The sequence below is a fragment of the Arabidopsis thaliana genome, chromosome 2 (assembly GCF_000001735.4).
Source record: "Arabidopsis thaliana chromosome 2, partial sequence".
Taxonomy (NCBI): domain Eukaryota; kingdom Viridiplantae; phylum Streptophyta; class Magnoliopsida; order Brassicales; family Brassicaceae; genus Arabidopsis; species Arabidopsis thaliana.
In genome coordinates, this window is record NC_003071.7 from 6,027,495 (window position 1) to 6,045,241 (window position 17,747).

Sequence of the window (17,747 nt, forward strand, 5' to 3'; positions counted from 1 at the left end):
GTTCTCAAAATACTGATGATAAAGAGGATCCTGTTGCAAGGTTAGCTAGGGCAGCAGCAGCAGCTGTCTCCTCATTGGCTTGCTGTTCCGGAGCTGTAGCTACAGGTGGTTCATTTGCGCTAACCGGTCTTGTCTGTGTCGAGGAACCTCGTCGAAGAATGGCAGCTAAAGCTGGATCTTTCTCAGCAAGATAGTCAAAGAGGATATCGAAGTTGTTGATCTTCCCAGCCTGATTTTGAATGCAAGCTTCAGCGGCAGCCAGCTTCTCAGAAAGTATAACCGGATCATCACTAGGAAGTGTTGGACCACTATGGGCTGAAGATGCTTCAAAATGCAGAGATCCAACACCATAAATCCTTCCTTTCTTTCTCGGAGCAACCTGCAAAGGTCACAAAAACTCACAAGGACACAACAGAAAACAAGTGAGAAAACAAGTTCAACACAAGACAAAAGAATTCAAACACAACTAGACAACGCTAACAATGACTATCAAGTACACAACACAACCACACTTGCAATAGAAAGCAATTCAAACAAAACACTACACAAAGTATAATGAATAAGCTGTCAAGATTTCAGACAACACAATAAGTTGTCAATAAGATTTCAGACAACACAATAAGATTTCAGACACAACTAGACAACGCTAACAGTGATTATCAAGTACACAACACAACCACACTTGCAATAGTTAGCAATTCAAACACAACACTACACAAAGTATAATGAATAAGCTGTCAAGATTTCAGACAACACAATAAGTTGTCAATAAGATTTCAGACAACACAATAAGATTTCAGACAACACAATAAGATTTCAGACACAAAAGCAATTCAAACACAACACTACACAAAGTATAAGATTTCAGACAACAGAAAGAGCACATAAAATTTACTTCAGTAAATATCTTGTTCTTGGCATGAACAGAAAGTCCACCTGATCCAGTGCTCTCCGGATTGTCCCCTGAACCCATATGAGACTCTTCCTCTTCAATCCTAGATGTCACTTGCTTGTAGATCTCCTCTGACTTCTCATTGATGAAGCTTCCATCCGCTTTTCTGTGTGTCTCATCTAGCAGCTCAAGGAAATCAGGAGTTTTTTCTCCAGTCTTCTCACACTGAAACACAAAGAGATAAACAAGATGTCAGTATGTAATTCTAGATTAAGTAATGGTAAGGAGAGAAGAATACTTATCTTACCCGTTTTCTTACACGAGCTTTGTATGAGGTCTGGCCTGAACAGTGTTTATAGATGCCTTTGCCATCCGGATCATGATACCTAGCATTTCTGTTGTTGTTACTCTTTTTTCTGACTTTGGATCTTGCCAAAACAGTACTAGACCTTTCCACACATCAGGATCAATCCATTTTGGCTTGGCTTCATCACCCTTCTCCTTCCAATTTCCCTTCCACTATGACACTTGATCAGTCATCCTAGACTTTAGCTTTGCTTCAAACTCAACCCTTACTCTTTTGTTTATTGAACGGTCCCAGTTATATACTTGCTACAAAAGAGAAGCTAACATCAGAAATGAAACCATACACAAAACAAGCATAAACATCAAAAGAGCACAAAACTTACCGCAAACGTTTCATACCATCGATCGATTGTAGCCTTTGATGTTTGTGACCAATTGGCATGAGGTTCTTTAAAATCTCTTTCAAAGATGCTGCGGACTGTTGCTGCAACTGCAGCGTCATCGTCAAACCTACAAGAAGACCAACCAGCCCACACATAAGGATTTCTATATCTTTAAACTTCTAAGACATCACAATGCTAAGTACAACCAAGCTGTTCTATTTGTCCATTACGCTCTAAGGCACTACAACCTAAGGCACTACAACCTAATTCCATTACGCTCTAAGGCACTACAAAGTTCTAAGGCACTACAACCTAAGCTGTTCTATGACAATGAATTTAACCTTACCAGAGAGTTCCCAGAGGACGCTTTGGGTCTAGCCTTGTCAAGCCAGCACGACCAGGACTATCAAGAAGCTTCTCCAGTGTGAGATTGTTGAGACGCTCAGCTTGAGAATCAGAATGATTGACAGAAGGCTGAGTGGTTAGCGTTGGAGACGATGGTGGATGGCGTGAACCTTGAACCCCTGAAATATTCCCAGCACTAACAGGAGAATTGACATGCAACGGGTCTCGCTGCTGTGACCTATATCGTGCATAAGTATTCTCTGACGACGGCATCTTGCAAAACAAACAAAACCCAGAGTTTAGATCCGTAAACTAGAACAGATTAGATCTGGAAAACAATGTCAGATCGGAGATGAAGAAGAAGTTAGATCGGAGAGAAGCAGTTAGATTGGAGAAGAAGACGTTACCTTGGAGGCAAAAGAGATCGAGTTGCGGCTGCTGCTGGAGAAGAAGAGTCGCGACGGCTGCTAGAGAAGAAGAGTCGCGACGGCTGCTGGAGAAGACGAGACGCGACGGAGAAGAAGAAGTTAGATCGGACGGTGGAAGTTGGAATGGAAAGAAGAAGTTATATCGGAGAAGAAGACATTACCTTGGAGAAGAAACAGATCGACTTGCGGCTGAAGCTGGAGAAGAAGAGTTGCGGCGGCTGCTGGAGAATAAGAGACGCGGCGGAGAAGAAGAAGAGAGGCGGCGACGTAATCAGATCGAAGAAGAAGAGAGGCGGCGGCGAAGAAAATAGATCGGAGAAGAAGAGAAGCCGGCGACGAGGAAAATAGATCGGAGAAGAAGAGAATCGAAGAAAAAAATTAGGTTTAGGGTTTGATGCGGCAGGTTTGAGCTCCGCTCAAACTAGGTTATCGAGTATATATAAGAATATATTTCCTCGCAAATCACTCGCAAACCTTACTAGGAAATTGCGAGGAACCGTCTTTTAAACCAATCAAAATGCTGCTTACATTGCGAGGGAACTGCGAGAGCGCCTAGCAAATCCCTCGCAGTGTTTTAACCAATTAAATCATATCTGATTCAATAATTATATTTGATTCAGTCTCTCCTATTTCTAGTAAGACCCTCAGCAAAATAAGAACATGACTAAAAATTCTAAATATTTTAGGGTTTAGTGTAAATATTGCGAGGGAAGTGCTACGCGTACTAGCAAACACCTCGCAATGTATAATCAATTTCGAAAAATACAACAATCACTACTCAAAATCATTTGGATTCATTTTTTTGAATCATTAGAACGTTAATTATCTACATTTGAACCTATTTTATCATCATATAATTCGAATGTGTTTTTCCCCCAAATACATCAATGATGATCTTATGGTTTTCTTTAAGTATGAATCATGAATGTTTAACATTTTCAAAATGAAATGTTAATATTGAAACCAATACAATATTTTTTTGTTCAAACCATATAATCAACTTGAATGATTATATGGTCACTTAGATTCATATTTATAAATGAGAATCAAAGATTGCAAAACACTTTTATGTATTTTAGGGTTTAGGGTAAAGATTTGCGACGTATCTGCTTGGGATTTGCGACGGATAATATCTTTCTTGCGAAACCATCGTACTTCCCTCGCAAATTTGCGAGGAAGTCTTCCCTCGCAAGTTTTGCGACGGAATTGCTACGCGCGTGCGGTACGTAGCACCTTTCTCGCAATACCCTCTCAAAAACTGCGAGGAATGCCTTCCCTCGCAACCCTTCCTCGCAAATTGACTGTTTTCTTGTAGTGTAGGTTCCAGCCTCTCTCCTACCGCACCAATCACCATCCTCGAAACGCGGTCCTGAACCACAAGAAACTGATCAGCGAGTTGAACAACACAACGATTTTCATCCATTAACTGACCAACAACAATCAGATCCGTTGTTTACTCCTCAACAAAATAAACTGATTTTAACACAAGATGGGAATCCAAAACAACATAGCCTTCTTTTACGGAAATCCTCTGTCTCCCATCAGCTAGTATGACTAAAACAGGATCCATATCTCTAACACTTGTGAGCAGATCAAAATTTCCCGTTAAGTGGTGAGAAGCACCCGTATCTAATATCCAAGAGGATGTTAAAGACTTACCCGAGAGTTTTTCTGTGCTCGTGCTTGCACCACCATTGAGTAAGACCTTCAAACGACGCCACTCCACATCACTAAAGCCACTCACACCATCACGGTCTGCATCAGTGATAACATAATTCGCTTGTTCTGTTTGTGGTTGTTGAGAAACATGAACAGCATTGACGTTGATATGACGCCCTCGACCAACAGAAGCAGCTCCGGGTGTGACGCCTTTGCCTCTTCCATTAACAACACGGCTACGTGGTCTCTCACCCCACCATTCAGGATACCCGACGACTGCAAAGCAGTTGTTGGAGGCATGACCGGAGCGATTACAATGTTTACAAACCACAGCTCTCTCGAAAGCATCAATTCGATCGGAGATGGGACGTGACTTGGTTTGAACCGCATGAGCCACAACTTGAGAGGAATCTTCATAGTGATGCACCGTAGTTTTGAGATCTTCCTCTTGACGAACAACATTGTAAACCTCCTCCAGAGACTGGATAGGCACACGGGAAACCAGAGAAGATCGAACAGTTCGAAAACTGTAGTCAAGACCAGACAGAAACTCATGAACTTTGTCACTTTCACGGTCCTGTTCTTGGAGAAATCCAAGATCGCAGTCACACTTTCCACATTTGCAGACACGCACGGGACGATAATGAGCCATGTTGTCCCAAATCTGGTTCAGTTTTCAGTAGTACGCCTCAATGGCGAGACCACGTTGCTTGCAACACGCCAACTCCGCCTTCAGTTGCTGAATACGCGGACCATTCGTCACAGAAAATCTCTTCTTCAAGTTGTCCCACAAATCTTTGGCAACATCACGATGGGAAATACTCGAACGGAGAGATGAATCGATGGACATCTTGATCCAGGACACAAGTAAGGCCTGAATCGTCCACCAATCGTCAAGATCTGCAGACCCTTCTGCTGGCCTAGCAATCGAGCCATCAAGAAAACCAAATTTCTTGCGAGAGCAGAGAGCTGTTTTCATGCCGCAAGACCATTCATCGTAGTTGGATCCCTTGAATAAGGGATGAGAGATCACGGCACCTGGATTGTCGGCTGCGGTAAGGTCGTAAGGTGAGATGGTGCGTCGTGTCTCCATCGGGTTAGGGGTCGTGGTCGTTTCGGTCGCATCAGAGTTTGCTGGGGTGGCCATCGTTTCAAAGCAAACATGTTTAAGACAATAGAAAAAAAAATTGTCAGGGCTCTGATACCATGAACAAATAGAGATCGATGTATGAGAAAAAGTTTCTTGTCCTTATTCACAGTAGCCTTTACATTGTTATATAGGTAAGAGACGATATCTACTTTCCTAAAGAGATACAAATCAGAATCAATTCACAATAAATGTGATTGATATTGGAGCGTATCACATTGATACGTTAAGATACGCTATTACGCTATTACAAAGTCCTAAAAAAAATGGATTACCGAGTTACGGTCGCATGGAAATTTTAAACTAAGGGTATCAGCTGGTTTAGAAAGTACTTTATATTTGGTAAGGGTTTCTTATACAAGCATTTGAGTTGTGTGCCCTGAAAATATTTGCCTCTACGTATTTCTCGGTTTGGCCACTTGGAGAAAGATAATCAAATGCTCGTATTGACTGAATGGAAGTACTAGTGTGGCTGTTACTAGTGTGGTTTGTTGAAAAACAAGTCTTTCTTTCACGGGAAATCGTTCAGTTACTTTACAAGTTATCATTGCTTTTATTAATGGTTTATGGAAACTACAATATCCTGTTTAGGTTGGTTGGTATCTTTCGAAAGTTAACAATGAGACATCACTAGAGAGAGCTTTTAACCTTCGTCGGAGTCTTTCTCCACTATATACTGAAGTGGAAGTACTAGTCTGGGCAGTGCCGGTCCTGACCTAAAGCTGAACAAGTAAAGGTTTTAGGCGCCAAAATATATATAACATTTTGAGGGCATCAAAACAATAAGATATTTTGTAGTATAGTGGCTGTTCCTTGTTTTTTTGTTTATCATGTCTTGGATTTACGTCTCCCAAGCATCATTTTGCTATATTTTCAATATTTGTCTGCAAAAAAAAATAGTTTGGGCTTTAGGCAGTCCATAGTGTTGGACCGATCCTGAGTATGAGTGATGAGATACATGATCGATGAACATAAAATTGAAATTACTTTCGTCACGAACTGCCATGATCTAGTAATATTAGATTTCTTCAACACAAACCCTTTCAAATGGCAATTTGTTTTCTTACAAATTTATCCTCAATTTACAAAAATATGCAGGTCAAACCCATAAAATTCAATTTAATCTACAATATAATCCGTCACTACCACCCCCAAATTTATCAAAGTACTCCCACATGAGGAACGTGAGAGTGTTCTACATTAACATTCTATTTTTTGGTTGAATCATTTGTGCTTATCTATATATTTTTGAATCATTTACTTTGAAAAAATAAAGATTTTGTTTTATATATCTATATAGATGATGAGATAATACAATTTTTTGAAAATAGAGAAAATTAAATAAAGATGAGAGGGCTAATTAATATTATTGAAAATTGTTTTGTTCTATTGAAAAAGAATAAAAACATCCAACACAGTAAATACATTTTTATGATACTTTACAAAATCAAATAAGCTATTTGTGTAAACTTTGAAAAAAAATACGTGAATAAATAACTTTTTTTTTTCTTCTCACTGATAAAAAGATTTCAAAGACGGTGGCGCACATAGGTATTGCGTGTGCAACGCTTACCTCACATAGTTTTGACACAAGCTAGACTTGTTAAACCACATGCCATCATTTTCATTTCTTTTTATATTTCCTGCCTAATCAATCTAGCGGCTCCCACAGAAAATTACTCTCCTCCATACCAATCTTTCTTTATTTTTTGCATCTCTATCTGTCACACACCAATTCTTATTTTATGTATATATATTGACGCATACATCTCCAAATTAATCAATAGCTTATCTAGTTCTTGACTGTTCAACGATCAATGGCACCATCCGCTGCAATGCTCATACTCTCACATCCTCTAGTTAGCCACAAAGCTAAGAATCAGTCTCTGTCATCGCCGTCGTCTGTTAAGTCGACACGTGTCTTCGGTTTTCTTTGGCCTTGGAAGGCATTAGACAATGAGGATCATTCCGCGGTTGTTCTCGGCCGGCTCTTTGGCGATCCGGCTACTATCGAGAAGCGCTTCCAAGAAGCTCTTGAACAAAGCTGTTGGTAATTTGTACAATGTTTGGTTGGGTTTATTGATTGTTTTTACGTTAAAATAGCTTTTATAAATTGGAAATGGAAGTACTGTAAAATGTAAAAATTGACTATATATAATTAAAGGTACATTATGTGAAATCAAAAGACAAATATCCGGATCATGATTTTTTATTTTTTTAATGTAATGTTAAATTAGATTCAAAAGAAAATTAACGTTTTTACAGCAAGTGCAACGTAAGTTATATCAGAGGTAAAATGAAAGCTGAGATTAACATTGTAATGAAAACTTAGAGGATTAAAAGCCGACTTTGGAGCCAGCATTGGGAGCCAGCATTGGAAGCTAGCATCATAGCGCCGGTCCTTTTGTCTTAGGATTGTAGTGATCCTGTTTCTTATTATCATGATTCATGTATCTGCATAATGATTAAATGTAGCTTTAGGAATGGTTAAGACTCCTTTCATTAGCTACTTTATTAAGGCAACCAAGCAACAAAAACACCAATAGATGAGGAAAATAGAGAGCATGTGAAGGCAACATCCAAACCCAATATATAGAGTTGAAAAACAGATTCACTATTAAGTAATCAAAGACTAGAATGGAAAACAAACATCAAAATCTAAAAGAATATAATAGATAATAATTAGTGAGCTCATGTTGATTATAGGGAAATAAGCGTTTGTAGCCATCTTGGGCGTGTCCATCAAGGTATATGAGATATGAGTTTTGATACTTGGAAGAAAAAAAGAGAGAGTATAATAATAATTGATGAGATAAAATAGTTTTTTAAATTTTGTAACTCTTAAATAATGATTTTTTAATAGAATAATTGATAAACGGGAACTTATTCACAGAAGCATATGTTAAAAGACGACTGATAATAACTACCATAGATGTTATTTCTGTTAGATATTCATCAAATAGCAAATTATCCTTATTTTAAATTGTAATTATTTAAATTTATGATCTAATAAATTTAAACCGAATTTAATAAATATCATAGTTTACACATGAATGAAGGCATTTGTATACTTACTTATGTGTTTTATATGTTGTTGATTTACGTATTATTATTTTTTTTGTATATTTACTAATCTACAAAAAAATGAACACAAAAATTTACAGCAGCGACAACGTCAGCGTCAGCCAAGCCTGCCCTTGGCACAAACCCAAGATACATGGGTATTGGACCTCCAAAATGTTTAAGTTTTTAAATAACAAAATTATGTTTCCAAAAAAAATTGTTATTGCAAAATCAGATCTTATGTTTCTAAATTTTTAATATTTAGTCTCAATTTGTAAGTTTATCTATTTGTTATTGCAAAAATAAGCTTTATTTTACCAAAATTTTAAAATTTGATCTCGAATTTACTTTTTATCGACAAAATTCATCAAAAAAAAATTTTGAATGAACTTTTCTGAAACATCTTCACTCTACTATGTTTCTGGTCACCGAATCCAATGCCCTCTTACCTGAATATAGCTTCACACTCTCATTTCATCTCATTCCAAACTCGTTTGGTAACCCGTTTTGCCAAAATCGCAACACAGACCAAGAATAATACATTGTGCGAAAAACCAACTTTGAGAGCAAATTCCTATCAAACCACAATGAATCAGAGGAATATATTTATATCCTTAGAAAGATCTCATTTCCAAGATTCCAGAAAATCTTTCAATGCTCAAATCAGACTTCTATAGCCAAGTCAAACGAAGGTGACAAAGTCAGACAAACACCACTTCACCAAACAGCAGCTTCTTTAAGTCTGCTCAAAAATTATGTTTGTCGATAAACTTCATAGGCCAATAACATTTAGCCACGTATGGGTCCCTTAAATATCAAAAAATCCCTTTCATAAAGAGCGTCCTTATCTATTTTGGTATTTTTCATTTAATTTTGGGCCTCTGGAAGAGTCTGCCACACAAAAAAAACCCATAAAGACTTGCCGTTACAACTGCTCTAACCGGCACTCGCCGTCAACGTATTAAAAACATACACAAAGACTACGTCAACGACTACGGTAACAAAACAAACAATAATCTACGGTAGTGTTTGTTGCTGCCGCTGCCGCTGCGACGAAACGAACAAACTAGTTTCCAATTAAGTGAGGAATGGAATGACAAATGAATAATCAGCGTTAGTCAAAGTATGAAAGAGTAGACTTTAACAAGATCCAAGATCCGAGATCCGAGATAATACCCACTCTGGATCCGACCCATTTCATTCACCTCTTTCTTAAGTCCTCAAACTTCAATTTCAATTCAGATCGTTGAGCAACAATGGACTCATCAGAGATCGAAGTAGTGCCTCTAGATTCCAACTCTCACCAAAGCCCTACCGAATCACCAACCATCACCGACGTCTTCTCCGCCTCCGCTTACGGCGATCTCCACCAACTTAAACATTTCGTCGAACATAATGGCTCTTCCGTCTCACTTCCCGACGATAATGGCTTCTACGCTCTTCAATGGGCGGCACTCAACAATTCCCTCCACGTTGCTCAATATATCATCCAGGTACCAATTTCTCGATAATACTGTGATAGTTCTCCGGTGTAGTGATTGATTTGGATTTGAACTATCTGCAGCATGGTGGTGATGTTAATTCAGCTGATAATATACAACAGACACCATTGCATTGGGCAGCTGTTAAAGGCTCCATTGATGTTGCTGACCTTTTACTTCAACATGGAGCTCGTATTGAAGCTGTTGATGTCAATGGCTTCAGGGTAATATCTTCTTTCTGTTGTAATTTTTGTGTTTTTGTTTGCTAAAGGTGTGTGAAATGGATCAGGAGTTATAAGTTTTGCATCAGGCTTGTTGCTGCTGTGATCATAGGCTTCAGATTCTTGTAAGATTTTGTCGATCTACGACATGTTTTGTTGTGCAGGCAGTTCATGTTGCTTCTCAATATGGACAAACAGCATTCGTGAATCATATTATTGTGGACTATGCAGCTGACTATAACGCACTAGATATTGAAGGGAGGAGTCCGCTACACTGGTATGGATACTAGAGATATTAATGGATGCTTAGAGTGTGTATTCTTTAGTTGTACATAGTATCTCTGTTACTTATCATTTGACAATTTGTGGAGAACTACTGTGAACTCTATATTTTTCATGTTTGTATGACTCAGGGCTGCTTACAATGGATTCACAGAAACAGTCCGGTTACTTCTCTTTCGGGACGCATGTCAAAATAGACAAGATAACACAGGCAAATCAGAAACTCTTAAAACTTTCTTTTAACTGTATTTACTTGTCTGCTCTATAATTAATAAAGAATGGCTTACATCGGAATTTTTTCTGTACCTTATGATGCGTAAAGATAAGTGCAAAAACGGATAAGAGATTATGAACTCTGATTTTTGAGTGTTTGTTTATGGAGGGATTGTTATAGCATTCCAGACTGTTAATGACTTGCGAAAAGTGTAGAATGCTGATACCCTGATATATATTTTGCACTATTTTCTTAGAAATTCTTACATTAATCACTTTGCTTGCCAGGCTGCACGCCTTTGCACTGGGCTGTGATTAAGGAAAACGTTGAGGCTTGTACGCTGCTAGTTCATGCTGGAACCAAGGAGGAACTGATATTGAAAGATAACACTGGATCCACGCCACTTAAGCTTGCTTCTGATAAAGGTCACAGGCAGCTCGCTCTTTTCCTTGTACGTAATGTTTAGTGTTGCTTGCTACCCTTCTAACATCCGTAAAGAGGAACATATCTTGATTATTCACAATTAGCTTCTTCAAATTTGATTTGTGGATCCGACATTTGCTTGCTGGCTCGCTCCTTAAAATCAAAGTCTCCTTCATATTTCATTTTCATCATCATTAAATGGACAGGAATAGGTTAATAAGGCTATTTAAAAAATGTTTCATGCAAAATACCCTTTCAAAGTTCTGTAAATTTGTATTTACAATTTACAAACAGACAAACATATGAAAAAACAATAGCATTGAATATATGAAAGTTTGATGTAAATATGGTTATAAGTTTACAGTTACTAGATAAGCCTTAAACGCAGAAAAGACGGCAGCTTTGTGATATTTGCTTTTTCTTATGCAGCTCTAACCCAGAATTTTTTCTCAGTATCCTTAGATGAACTGGCTCTGATTTTCAGATATAGTTAAGCATCATTCTGGTAGAGAACTTGTTTCTACGGTCTGTTTCAGTTTTAGGGTGTAGATGTAAGAGCGACAATATGATAGCGGTCTGTTTTAGGGTTACTGTAGGGTTTAGAGTTCACAGGATGAGGTATGCCTTGTTTAATGGTTGTAGAGTATGTTCAATGTTGTTTGCCCCGGTTTTTTTTAGTTTTTCTTAAAATTTTAATCATTTGATATGATGTGCTTTCTGAGAATCCGATTTTAATATTTTTCAGTCGAAGGCAATGCGAACTCGTAAGAATAGTTTTGTGGACAAGATCTTCTGTGGAAAACTGGGAGAGACTAGCTATGCTCCTATGTTGTTCAGCTTAATAGTCATTCTTATGGTCCTCTTCATCACATCCATTGTTTCAGGTGAATAACGCATACAACAAAATAGTGTGTGTGTGTTGAGGTTCTTACTAATGGATTTATATTATTTCGTCCTGACATTTTGCATTCATGTGTAGCTTCTAATCTCCCAAAGATAACTGCTATGGTTGGTCTGTGGGCATGTTTCGGTCTTTCATGTGGTGTTTACGCACTGATAACTTTCTATCGTGTTAGCAGGTATCCTTATTAGTCATCTTCAATTTATCTGAAGTTTTTGTGCATATTAGTTTGATGTACTTACTTAATGAGTCAGCGAGAACTAATCTTACTTCTTCATAAGAAATGAGGAGGTTGAGATGTGAGGCTGTAACTACTTTGTAGTGACTCTGAGAGAGGTGTATGTGGTGTAATGGTCTTGGAGTGATTAATTCGTCTCTTTTTTTTTTATAGGAAAGATCCCGGGTACGTTAAAAGAACCGGTGAAGCTAACAGCCAACACACTGCCAACGTAAGTTGAACTTTCTTCCCATGTTTCCATGATGAGAGAAATGTGAACATTCGTCTAGCAGATTGGCAATCCGTCTAAATTGGGTTCATGCATATATATACGAAATCAATGCGCAGTTGTTAATTGTTTAAGCTTTTCGTCTTGATCATGCTGAACTATGCCTGATTTAAGTAGACACCGACTTTAGATCAATTGAACAGTCGTAAGGTTTGTTCTGAAAGGTTTGATTCACATATTATCTTCTGATGTTTGCAGGACCCTTTGATTGATATCAATTTCAAAAACCCCTCATGGAAAGGAAACTGGTCCCAACTCTGCCCCACTTGCAAGGTTTTCCTCAATCCTTATTTCAGGGGATTACCTCGATATTTTCTTTGTTTTCTAACTACAATTATCATTTTTTCTTCAGATAATTAGACCGGTGCGATCTAAGCACTGCCCCACTTGTAAGCGCTGCGTTGAACAGTTTGACCATCACTGCCCCTGGATTTCCAACTGTGTTGGTAAGGTAAGAATCTCTTTCACTTGTTGCTCTGCTAATTAAAGTGGCAAGGATATAGTAATGACATGAAACACCCTGTTATGCATATTGTTTTGGTTAACGGTATCTTGATACACTTACTCATTTCACAGAAGAATAAACGCTACTTCTTAGTCTTTGTGATCATGGGAGCTTTAACATCATTCGTTGGTGGCACAACTGCTGTTCAAAGTATGTGACTGGAACAACTCTCTCTCGCAATCCTGCCATTAGATTTGACTATTAGTAAGCATCTGTTTTTGCTACAGGATTATGGAGAGGTATCCCACAGGTACACCACGGAGAATCATGGATTAAACATATAGTCATTGAACACCCTGATGCTGCCGTGTTTCTGTTTTTCGACTTACTCATTTTCATTGCGACTATGACATTGACAATCTCACAGTCTTATATGGTAAGGAAGTCTCAGCTAAAGTAAAAATTTGGTTCTCCCTCCCCTCTGCAAATGATTGTATAACAGTTATTGTTGGTTGTCTGGTGCAGATAGCTCGGAATATTACAACCAACGAATTATGGAACGCGAAGAGATTCAGTTATTTGCGGGGACCTGACGGAAGATTCTACAACCCTTATAACCACGGCTTGCGAAGAAACTGCACCGATTTTTTGGTTCATGGCTACACCAGGGACGACGAGGTTGTCCCGTCTTCAATTCTCTGAATTTACATCTCCTCATCGCATTGTTACATGCATAAACCCTCTGATTTAGTATACTGTGTATATATATATCTCCTCTTCGATTCATATATTGCAAAGTAAGGTTCAAGTTTCTTCTCCTTTACTTGACACACCTCTTGCACTCTGTAAATCTTTTCCTTTATCACTTACCAGTTTCACCATTATGCTACTCAACACCCATAGTCTCCAATCCTCTTGATAAAAGGATTTTTATTTGACTCATATGTTTTTACCGCTGGTTTTTGTTGGGGATTTCTGCATTTAAACGGTTCAAAAAGGCCATGGTTCTAAGGTATTCGTTAGAGTCCCATTCATTGGTTACATTGGTGCTTATAGTCCGGGTTTCAAAACACTGCACCTATGTCATTGTCTTTTTCATTTGGGTATAAACGTCCATGGAAATAACATTCGGTTTCGCGTTAACAACTAACTCTGAATGTGATATTTACTTTGCAGCAACAAACTTGAAAATATGAACAAAGGTCCCAAAGAAATGAACAAAATGAGCAGCTTTCATTCCATCAAATACTTCATCCCATAAGTGCTTTCATCTTTTCATTGGCAACCACGAGTTCCGCTGATATTCCTGGCTCATTTGCCGAGTGCCCAGCATCATAAACAATCTGCAGACCGTTGGTCGCATTACGACAATAAGCAAAACTAAACTTAGGAAAGATCTTGAAGAAATCTTGGAAAAGATTTTAAACTTACCTTGAGTTCTGCCTCTGGCCATGCTTTGTGCAGATCCCAAGCAGACATCATAGGACAGCATACGTCATACCTTCCCTGTCCATTTTAATAATCCAGACCCAATCTCAATCCCATAATATATAAATGTAATGTATATAGCCAAATCAATGTTGTGTTTACAACGTGAGAAACCTAAGGCCGATGTTTTTTTCTTGTTGCATGTGTTTCCATTTCTATAACCTATCGTCTACACAACTCGGCCTCATTAGATCAATCAATTCACAATTCCAGTTCTTATATTAAGGATGTACCTGAACAATGGTGGTCTTGATATGTCGTATTTTATCAACATTGTCTAGCAAGTGTGAGTCCGACGGGAAGAAACCTTTGTTAACAAAGTAGTGATTTTCAATCCTTGCAAACGCCTGCAGCACAAAGCCAAATGGTCGTTAAGAAATCAGTATAAAGATAATGTATGAGCTTTATATAGTAACAGGTCAACGAATCCAGATAAAACTAACCAATGAAAATTTATCATCCTCTGCCTTTTGAACGTTTTCAAGATTTGGACGAAGATAAGCAGTCATCATTTCCCATTTAGTCCAAGCTCTTGCAGCTGCGTACTACAAGATCATAAGAATGCAATAATTACTACGGTAGACATTTATTAGTCCAAATTCTTTCGGCTATAAAAGCTAAAAGATGAGAGTTCAATTGCTGTAAATGCCGAAAAAGAACGATGGTCAATGCCTTTTCTCGTGTAATAGTGATTAGATCTCAACATACTTGAATTTCCAGATCATCAGAATTCAATCTTTTGTGATACGCGTCCACAAGGCTACTACCTCTCTCGTTTTCTGGAATAAGATCTCTGAACTCCTCCCAAGCTTTTAAACAAAGAAACAAACACTTAAGAAGAAGAGAATATGGAACCTACTGCACACAAAACTCCAACACAGGGATACAAGAAAGAGAATTACCATCAGGGTAAATAGCAGCAGCACCGCCCTCGTAAAACCAGTCAATCTCCTTTTTACGCAACAAAAAGATCCCTCTAAGGACCAAACCAGTAACCTTGCACCAAAAAAGTTAAAAGATGTGAAATTATAGGTAAGAAAACTACTTATTAGATCATATTCCATTCAATCAATCCCTAAACAACCATTATTATTCTCAGATGTAAGAATGTAAACATCAAGATTTGCACCTTGTCAGGGTGAGACTGACTGTATGCAAGAGCTAGAGTGCTTCCCCATGATCCTCCAAAAACCTGACAAAAACAGAGGTTCTGGCTCTTAAACCATCTCAACAACATCAAGAACCATATCTCTGGAAGAAAATCTCTCACCAGCCATTCAGGTATTTTCAAATGTTCTCTTAGTTTTTCAATATCATTCACAAGGTCCCATGTGGTGTTTTCCTCCAAACAAGCATGCGGTGTACTCTTCCCCGCACCTCTCTAGAAGAAAACAAGACAATAAAAACTTAAAGATGAATATACAAGCTGGATCAATGTATTCAAAGTGTCCACAAAATTCACAAACCGACCTGATCAAACAGAACAATCCGATAAAACTCCGGATCGAAGAATCTCCTATTACTAGGAGCCGTCCCTCCTCCCGGCCCGCCGTGAAGAAAAACAACCGGCTGCAATATGTTAATTCCCATCATACAATGGAAAAGTTAGAAACTTGAACACATGATGGTTGATTCAATAACAATGATGGTTTTACATACGTGTCCATCGGGTTTGCCTGATTGCTCCCAGTAGAGAGTGTGAACATCTGAAACCTTTAAATTTCCACTGCTATATGGCTCAATGGGAGCATAAAGGGTTCTCTTGTTCACAAACGTTTCTGCTTCATGAGGTTCCATTGTATCACTCTTCAACACCTCACTCTTACCACCGCAACTAACTTGAATCTTTCGTTGCCCTACTCAAATTCAAACAAAGCTCAATTCAGAATGATGATGATTACTAACTAACAAATGGTTTTTGAGTTACAAGTTTAAAACTTTCACATTAAGATATATCCTCAAAGGCATAAAATTGTAAAATTAGACTAATTCACAGAAACCCTAGGAGCTAAGATTAAGGATCATGAGAATGATTAGTGACATGTGACCACAAAATACTTATAAGCTTGTAGCAGAGAGAGAGAGATAGAGAGAGACCTGGGAATAAGAGATTGAGATTGTTATGGTTTGAAGGAAAGAATCGAACACAGAAGCAAGGGGCCAAAGAGAACGATGCAAGGATCAAGTTCATAGTATTTGACCCGTTTCAGCAATTTCTCAGTAATAAAAGAGACACGCGTCGGATCCTTAATTGATACCAATCGGGTCGAGATTTTTCCACCACTGTTTCAACGTATTTTCAAGATAATTTGACACGTTTAGGCATTTTTAGAAAATCTTATTTTTTTGGAAATGTTCTAATATTAGGCATTTTTAAAAAATATTTTTCGATTTAAGGCACTTTATAGGAAATAAACATTTTTTCTACTATTTTTTTTTTCTTAGATTTTTTTACTCTCAATTCAATATTTATGTTTTTAATTCTCAATTTCTCTTTCTTGTTATTCCTCTTCCACGATCCTTACCCAAAATAAATAAAATCTCTCTCTCTCTCCCTCTCTCTCTCTCTCTCTTCATGATTTGTAGCGCCTCTCTTTCTCCACGTCTCCATAACTTTTGAGAGAAGTTTCTTAAACAATTCGATCTCGATTATCTCAGGAATTTGGTAAAAGTTTTATGTCCATAAGGTCTTGGAGGTGGAGGTCTCTACAAACTGTAAGAAAAATCAACAAACAATTTTTTTGTGTCCATAATAACGAGTTCATTTAAATATATCCATTCAGAAAACTTTTACTAATTAATATTCATTCTATATACCAAGTCCATAATAACAGAAGATTCGATTAACCGTGCTTTTGTAAAGAAACCAAAGTTCCATGTCCATAAGATCTTGGAAGTGGAGGTCTCTTCAAACTGAAAGAAAAATCAACAAACAATTTTTTGGTGTCCATAATAACGAGTCCATTTAAATATATCCATTCAGAAACCTTTCTACTGATCTATATTCATTCTATATACCCTATCAATAATAACAGGAGATTTGATTAACCGTGTTTTGTAAAGAAACTAAAGTTCCATGTCCATAAGGTTTTGAAGGTAGAGGTCTCTACAAACCGAAAGAAAAATCAACAAACAATTTTTTGGTGTCCATAATAACGAGTCCATTTAAATATATCCATTCGGAAACCTTTTTACTGATCTATATCCATTATGTATACCATGTCCATAATAACAGGAAATTTGATTAACCGGAATCTCGATGCTACATAGGTGAAACGAGTTTGACACATGAGAGAGAGCAGAAATCAATTCAAGTCGCCATTGTTGAAGAAGAAGAAGTTTCTTAGATAACTAAATCTCAAATTTATGTCAAAACAAATATTTAAATTGCAAAATAAATCACAATCTTAAAGAAACCAAGACCTCGTATTCTCCAATTAGTCAAGAGAGAAGAGAAAGCCATCGCGTAGAGTGGATTTGGAGATTAATTGCAGATTTGGAATTGAAGATATTCTGGGAAAGGTTTTTTTCTTCGATAAAGTGAGAAAAAAAAAAAGAAAAAA

General features: G+C 37.7%; 4 protein-coding genes, 1 long non-coding RNA gene and 3 pseudogenes across 11 annotated transcripts; 3 read left to right on the forward strand and 5 right to left on the reverse strand.

Annotated features, from left to right (window-relative positions):
- Nucleotides 1–4: 4 nt before the first annotated feature.
- On the reverse strand, nt 5–2,199 carry AT2G14230 (annotated as a pseudogene; the record flags this gene model as incomplete). Its single annotated transcript has 1 exon — nt 5–2,199.
- A 79-nt stretch (nt 2,200–2,278) lies between these two features.
- On the forward strand, nt 2,279–2,665 carry AT2G14240 (annotated as a pseudogene; the record flags this gene model as incomplete). The annotated part of the gene is made up of 1 exon: nt 2,279–2,665.
- Nucleotides 2,666–3,656: 991 nt separating this feature from the next.
- On the reverse strand, nt 3,657–5,008 carry AT2G14245 (annotated as a pseudogene; the record flags this gene model as incomplete). The annotated part of the gene is made up of 1 exon: nt 3,657–5,008.
- Nucleotides 5,009–6,787: 1,779 nt separating this feature from the next.
- Nucleotides 6,788–7,881, forward strand: AT2G14247 (uncharacterized protein). The gene has a single exon (NM_201723.2). The coding sequence runs from the start codon at nt 6,978–6,980 to the stop codon at nt 7,212–7,214; it is 237 nt and encodes a 78-aa protein (NP_973452.1). The 5' UTR covers nt 6,788–6,977; the 3' UTR covers nt 7,215–7,881.
- Nucleotides 7,524–7,756, reverse strand: AT2G06085. The gene has a single exon (NR_140124.1). It is a non-coding gene; the product is annotated as an other RNA (long non-coding RNA).
- A 1,428-nt stretch (nt 7,882–9,309) lies between the features above and the next one.
- Nucleotides 9,310–13,603, forward strand: AT2G14255 (Ankyrin repeat family protein with DHHC zinc finger domain-containing protein). Its single transcript, NM_201724.3, has 13 exons — nt 9,310–9,716; nt 9,788–9,928; nt 10,090–10,202; nt 10,339–10,418; nt 10,709–10,872; nt 11,590–11,728; nt 11,824–11,923; nt 12,137–12,194; nt 12,450–12,524; nt 12,604–12,702; nt 12,828–12,906; nt 12,984–13,132; nt 13,222–13,603. The coding sequence occupies exons 1-13, from the start codon at nt 9,480–9,482 to the stop codon at nt 13,396–13,398; spliced, it is 1,611 nt and encodes a 536-aa protein (NP_973453.2). The 5' UTR covers nt 9,310–9,479; the 3' UTR covers nt 13,399–13,603.
- Nucleotides 13,604–13,651: 48 nt separating this feature from the next.
- PIP (proline iminopeptidase) lies at nt 13,652–16,480 on the reverse strand. Of its 4 annotated transcripts, none has more exons than NM_126994.4 (11): nt 16,282–16,480; nt 15,844–16,040; nt 15,655–15,753; nt 15,455–15,565; nt 15,314–15,376; nt 15,087–15,180; nt 14,893–14,993; nt 14,628–14,729; nt 14,418–14,531; nt 14,128–14,202; nt 13,652–14,039 (listed from the first exon to the last, which is right to left on the reverse strand). In NM_126994.4, exons 1-11 carry the CDS (start codon nt 16,373–16,375, stop codon nt 13,947–13,949), a joined length of 1,143 nt encoding a protein of 380 aa, NP_179037.2. In that variant the 5' UTR covers nt 16,376–16,480; the 3' UTR covers nt 13,652–13,946. The 4 variants fall into 4 exon arrangements, with proteins under 4 accessions (NP_179037.2, NP_001325176.1, NP_001325175.1 ...); NM_001335418.1 differs by having other exon boundaries at nt 14,128–14,353; NM_001335417.1 differs by having other exon boundaries at nt 16,129–16,480.
- Nucleotides 16,481–16,625: 145 nt separating this feature from the next.
- AT2G14265 (uncharacterized protein) lies at nt 16,626–17,647 on the reverse strand (the record flags this gene model as incomplete). Its single annotated transcript, NM_001335419.1, has 5 exons — nt 16,626–16,897; nt 17,033–17,090; nt 17,234–17,290; nt 17,434–17,535; nt 17,588–17,647. The coding sequence occupies 5 exons, from the start codon at nt 17,645–17,647 to the stop codon at nt 16,839–16,841; spliced, it is 336 nt and encodes a 111-aa protein (NP_001325174.1). The 3' UTR covers nt 16,626–16,838.
- Nucleotides 17,648–17,747: the final 100 nt, after the last annotated feature.

What these genes read in the sequence shown, in the direction of transcription:
- AT2G14247 (NM_201723.2), top strand. Translation starts at nt 6,978, where the DNA reads ATGGCACCATCCGCTGCAATGCTCATACTCTCACATCCTCTAGTTAGC.
- AT2G14255 (NM_201724.3), top strand. Translation starts at nt 9,480, where the DNA reads ATGGACTCATCAGAGATCGAAGTAGTGCCTCTAGATTCCAACTCTCAC. An exon ending in TTTCCAACTGTGTTGGTAAG is followed by an intron (nt 12,703 to 12,827) that starts GTAAGAATCTCT and finishes CTCATTTCACAG; the next exon opens with AAGAATAAACGCTACTTCTT. An exon ending in TGGCACAACTGCTGTTCAAA is followed by an intron (nt 12,907 to 12,983) that starts GTATGTGACTGG and finishes TTTTTGCTACAG; the next exon opens with GATTATGGAGAGGTATCCCA.
- PIP (NM_126994.4), bottom strand. Translation starts at nt 16,375, where the DNA reads ATGAACTTGATCCTTGCATCGTTCTCTTTGGCCCCTTGCTTCTGTGTT. An exon ending in TCTCAATCTCTTATTCCCAG is followed by an intron (nt 16,041 to 16,281) that starts GTCTCTCTCTAT and finishes GAATTTGAGTAG; the next exon opens with GGCAACGAAAGATTCAAGTT. An exon ending in GGATTGTTCTGTTTGATCAG is followed by an intron (nt 15,566 to 15,654) that starts GTCGGTTTGTGA and finishes GTTTTCTTCTAG; the next exon opens with AGAGGTGCGGGGAAGAGTAC.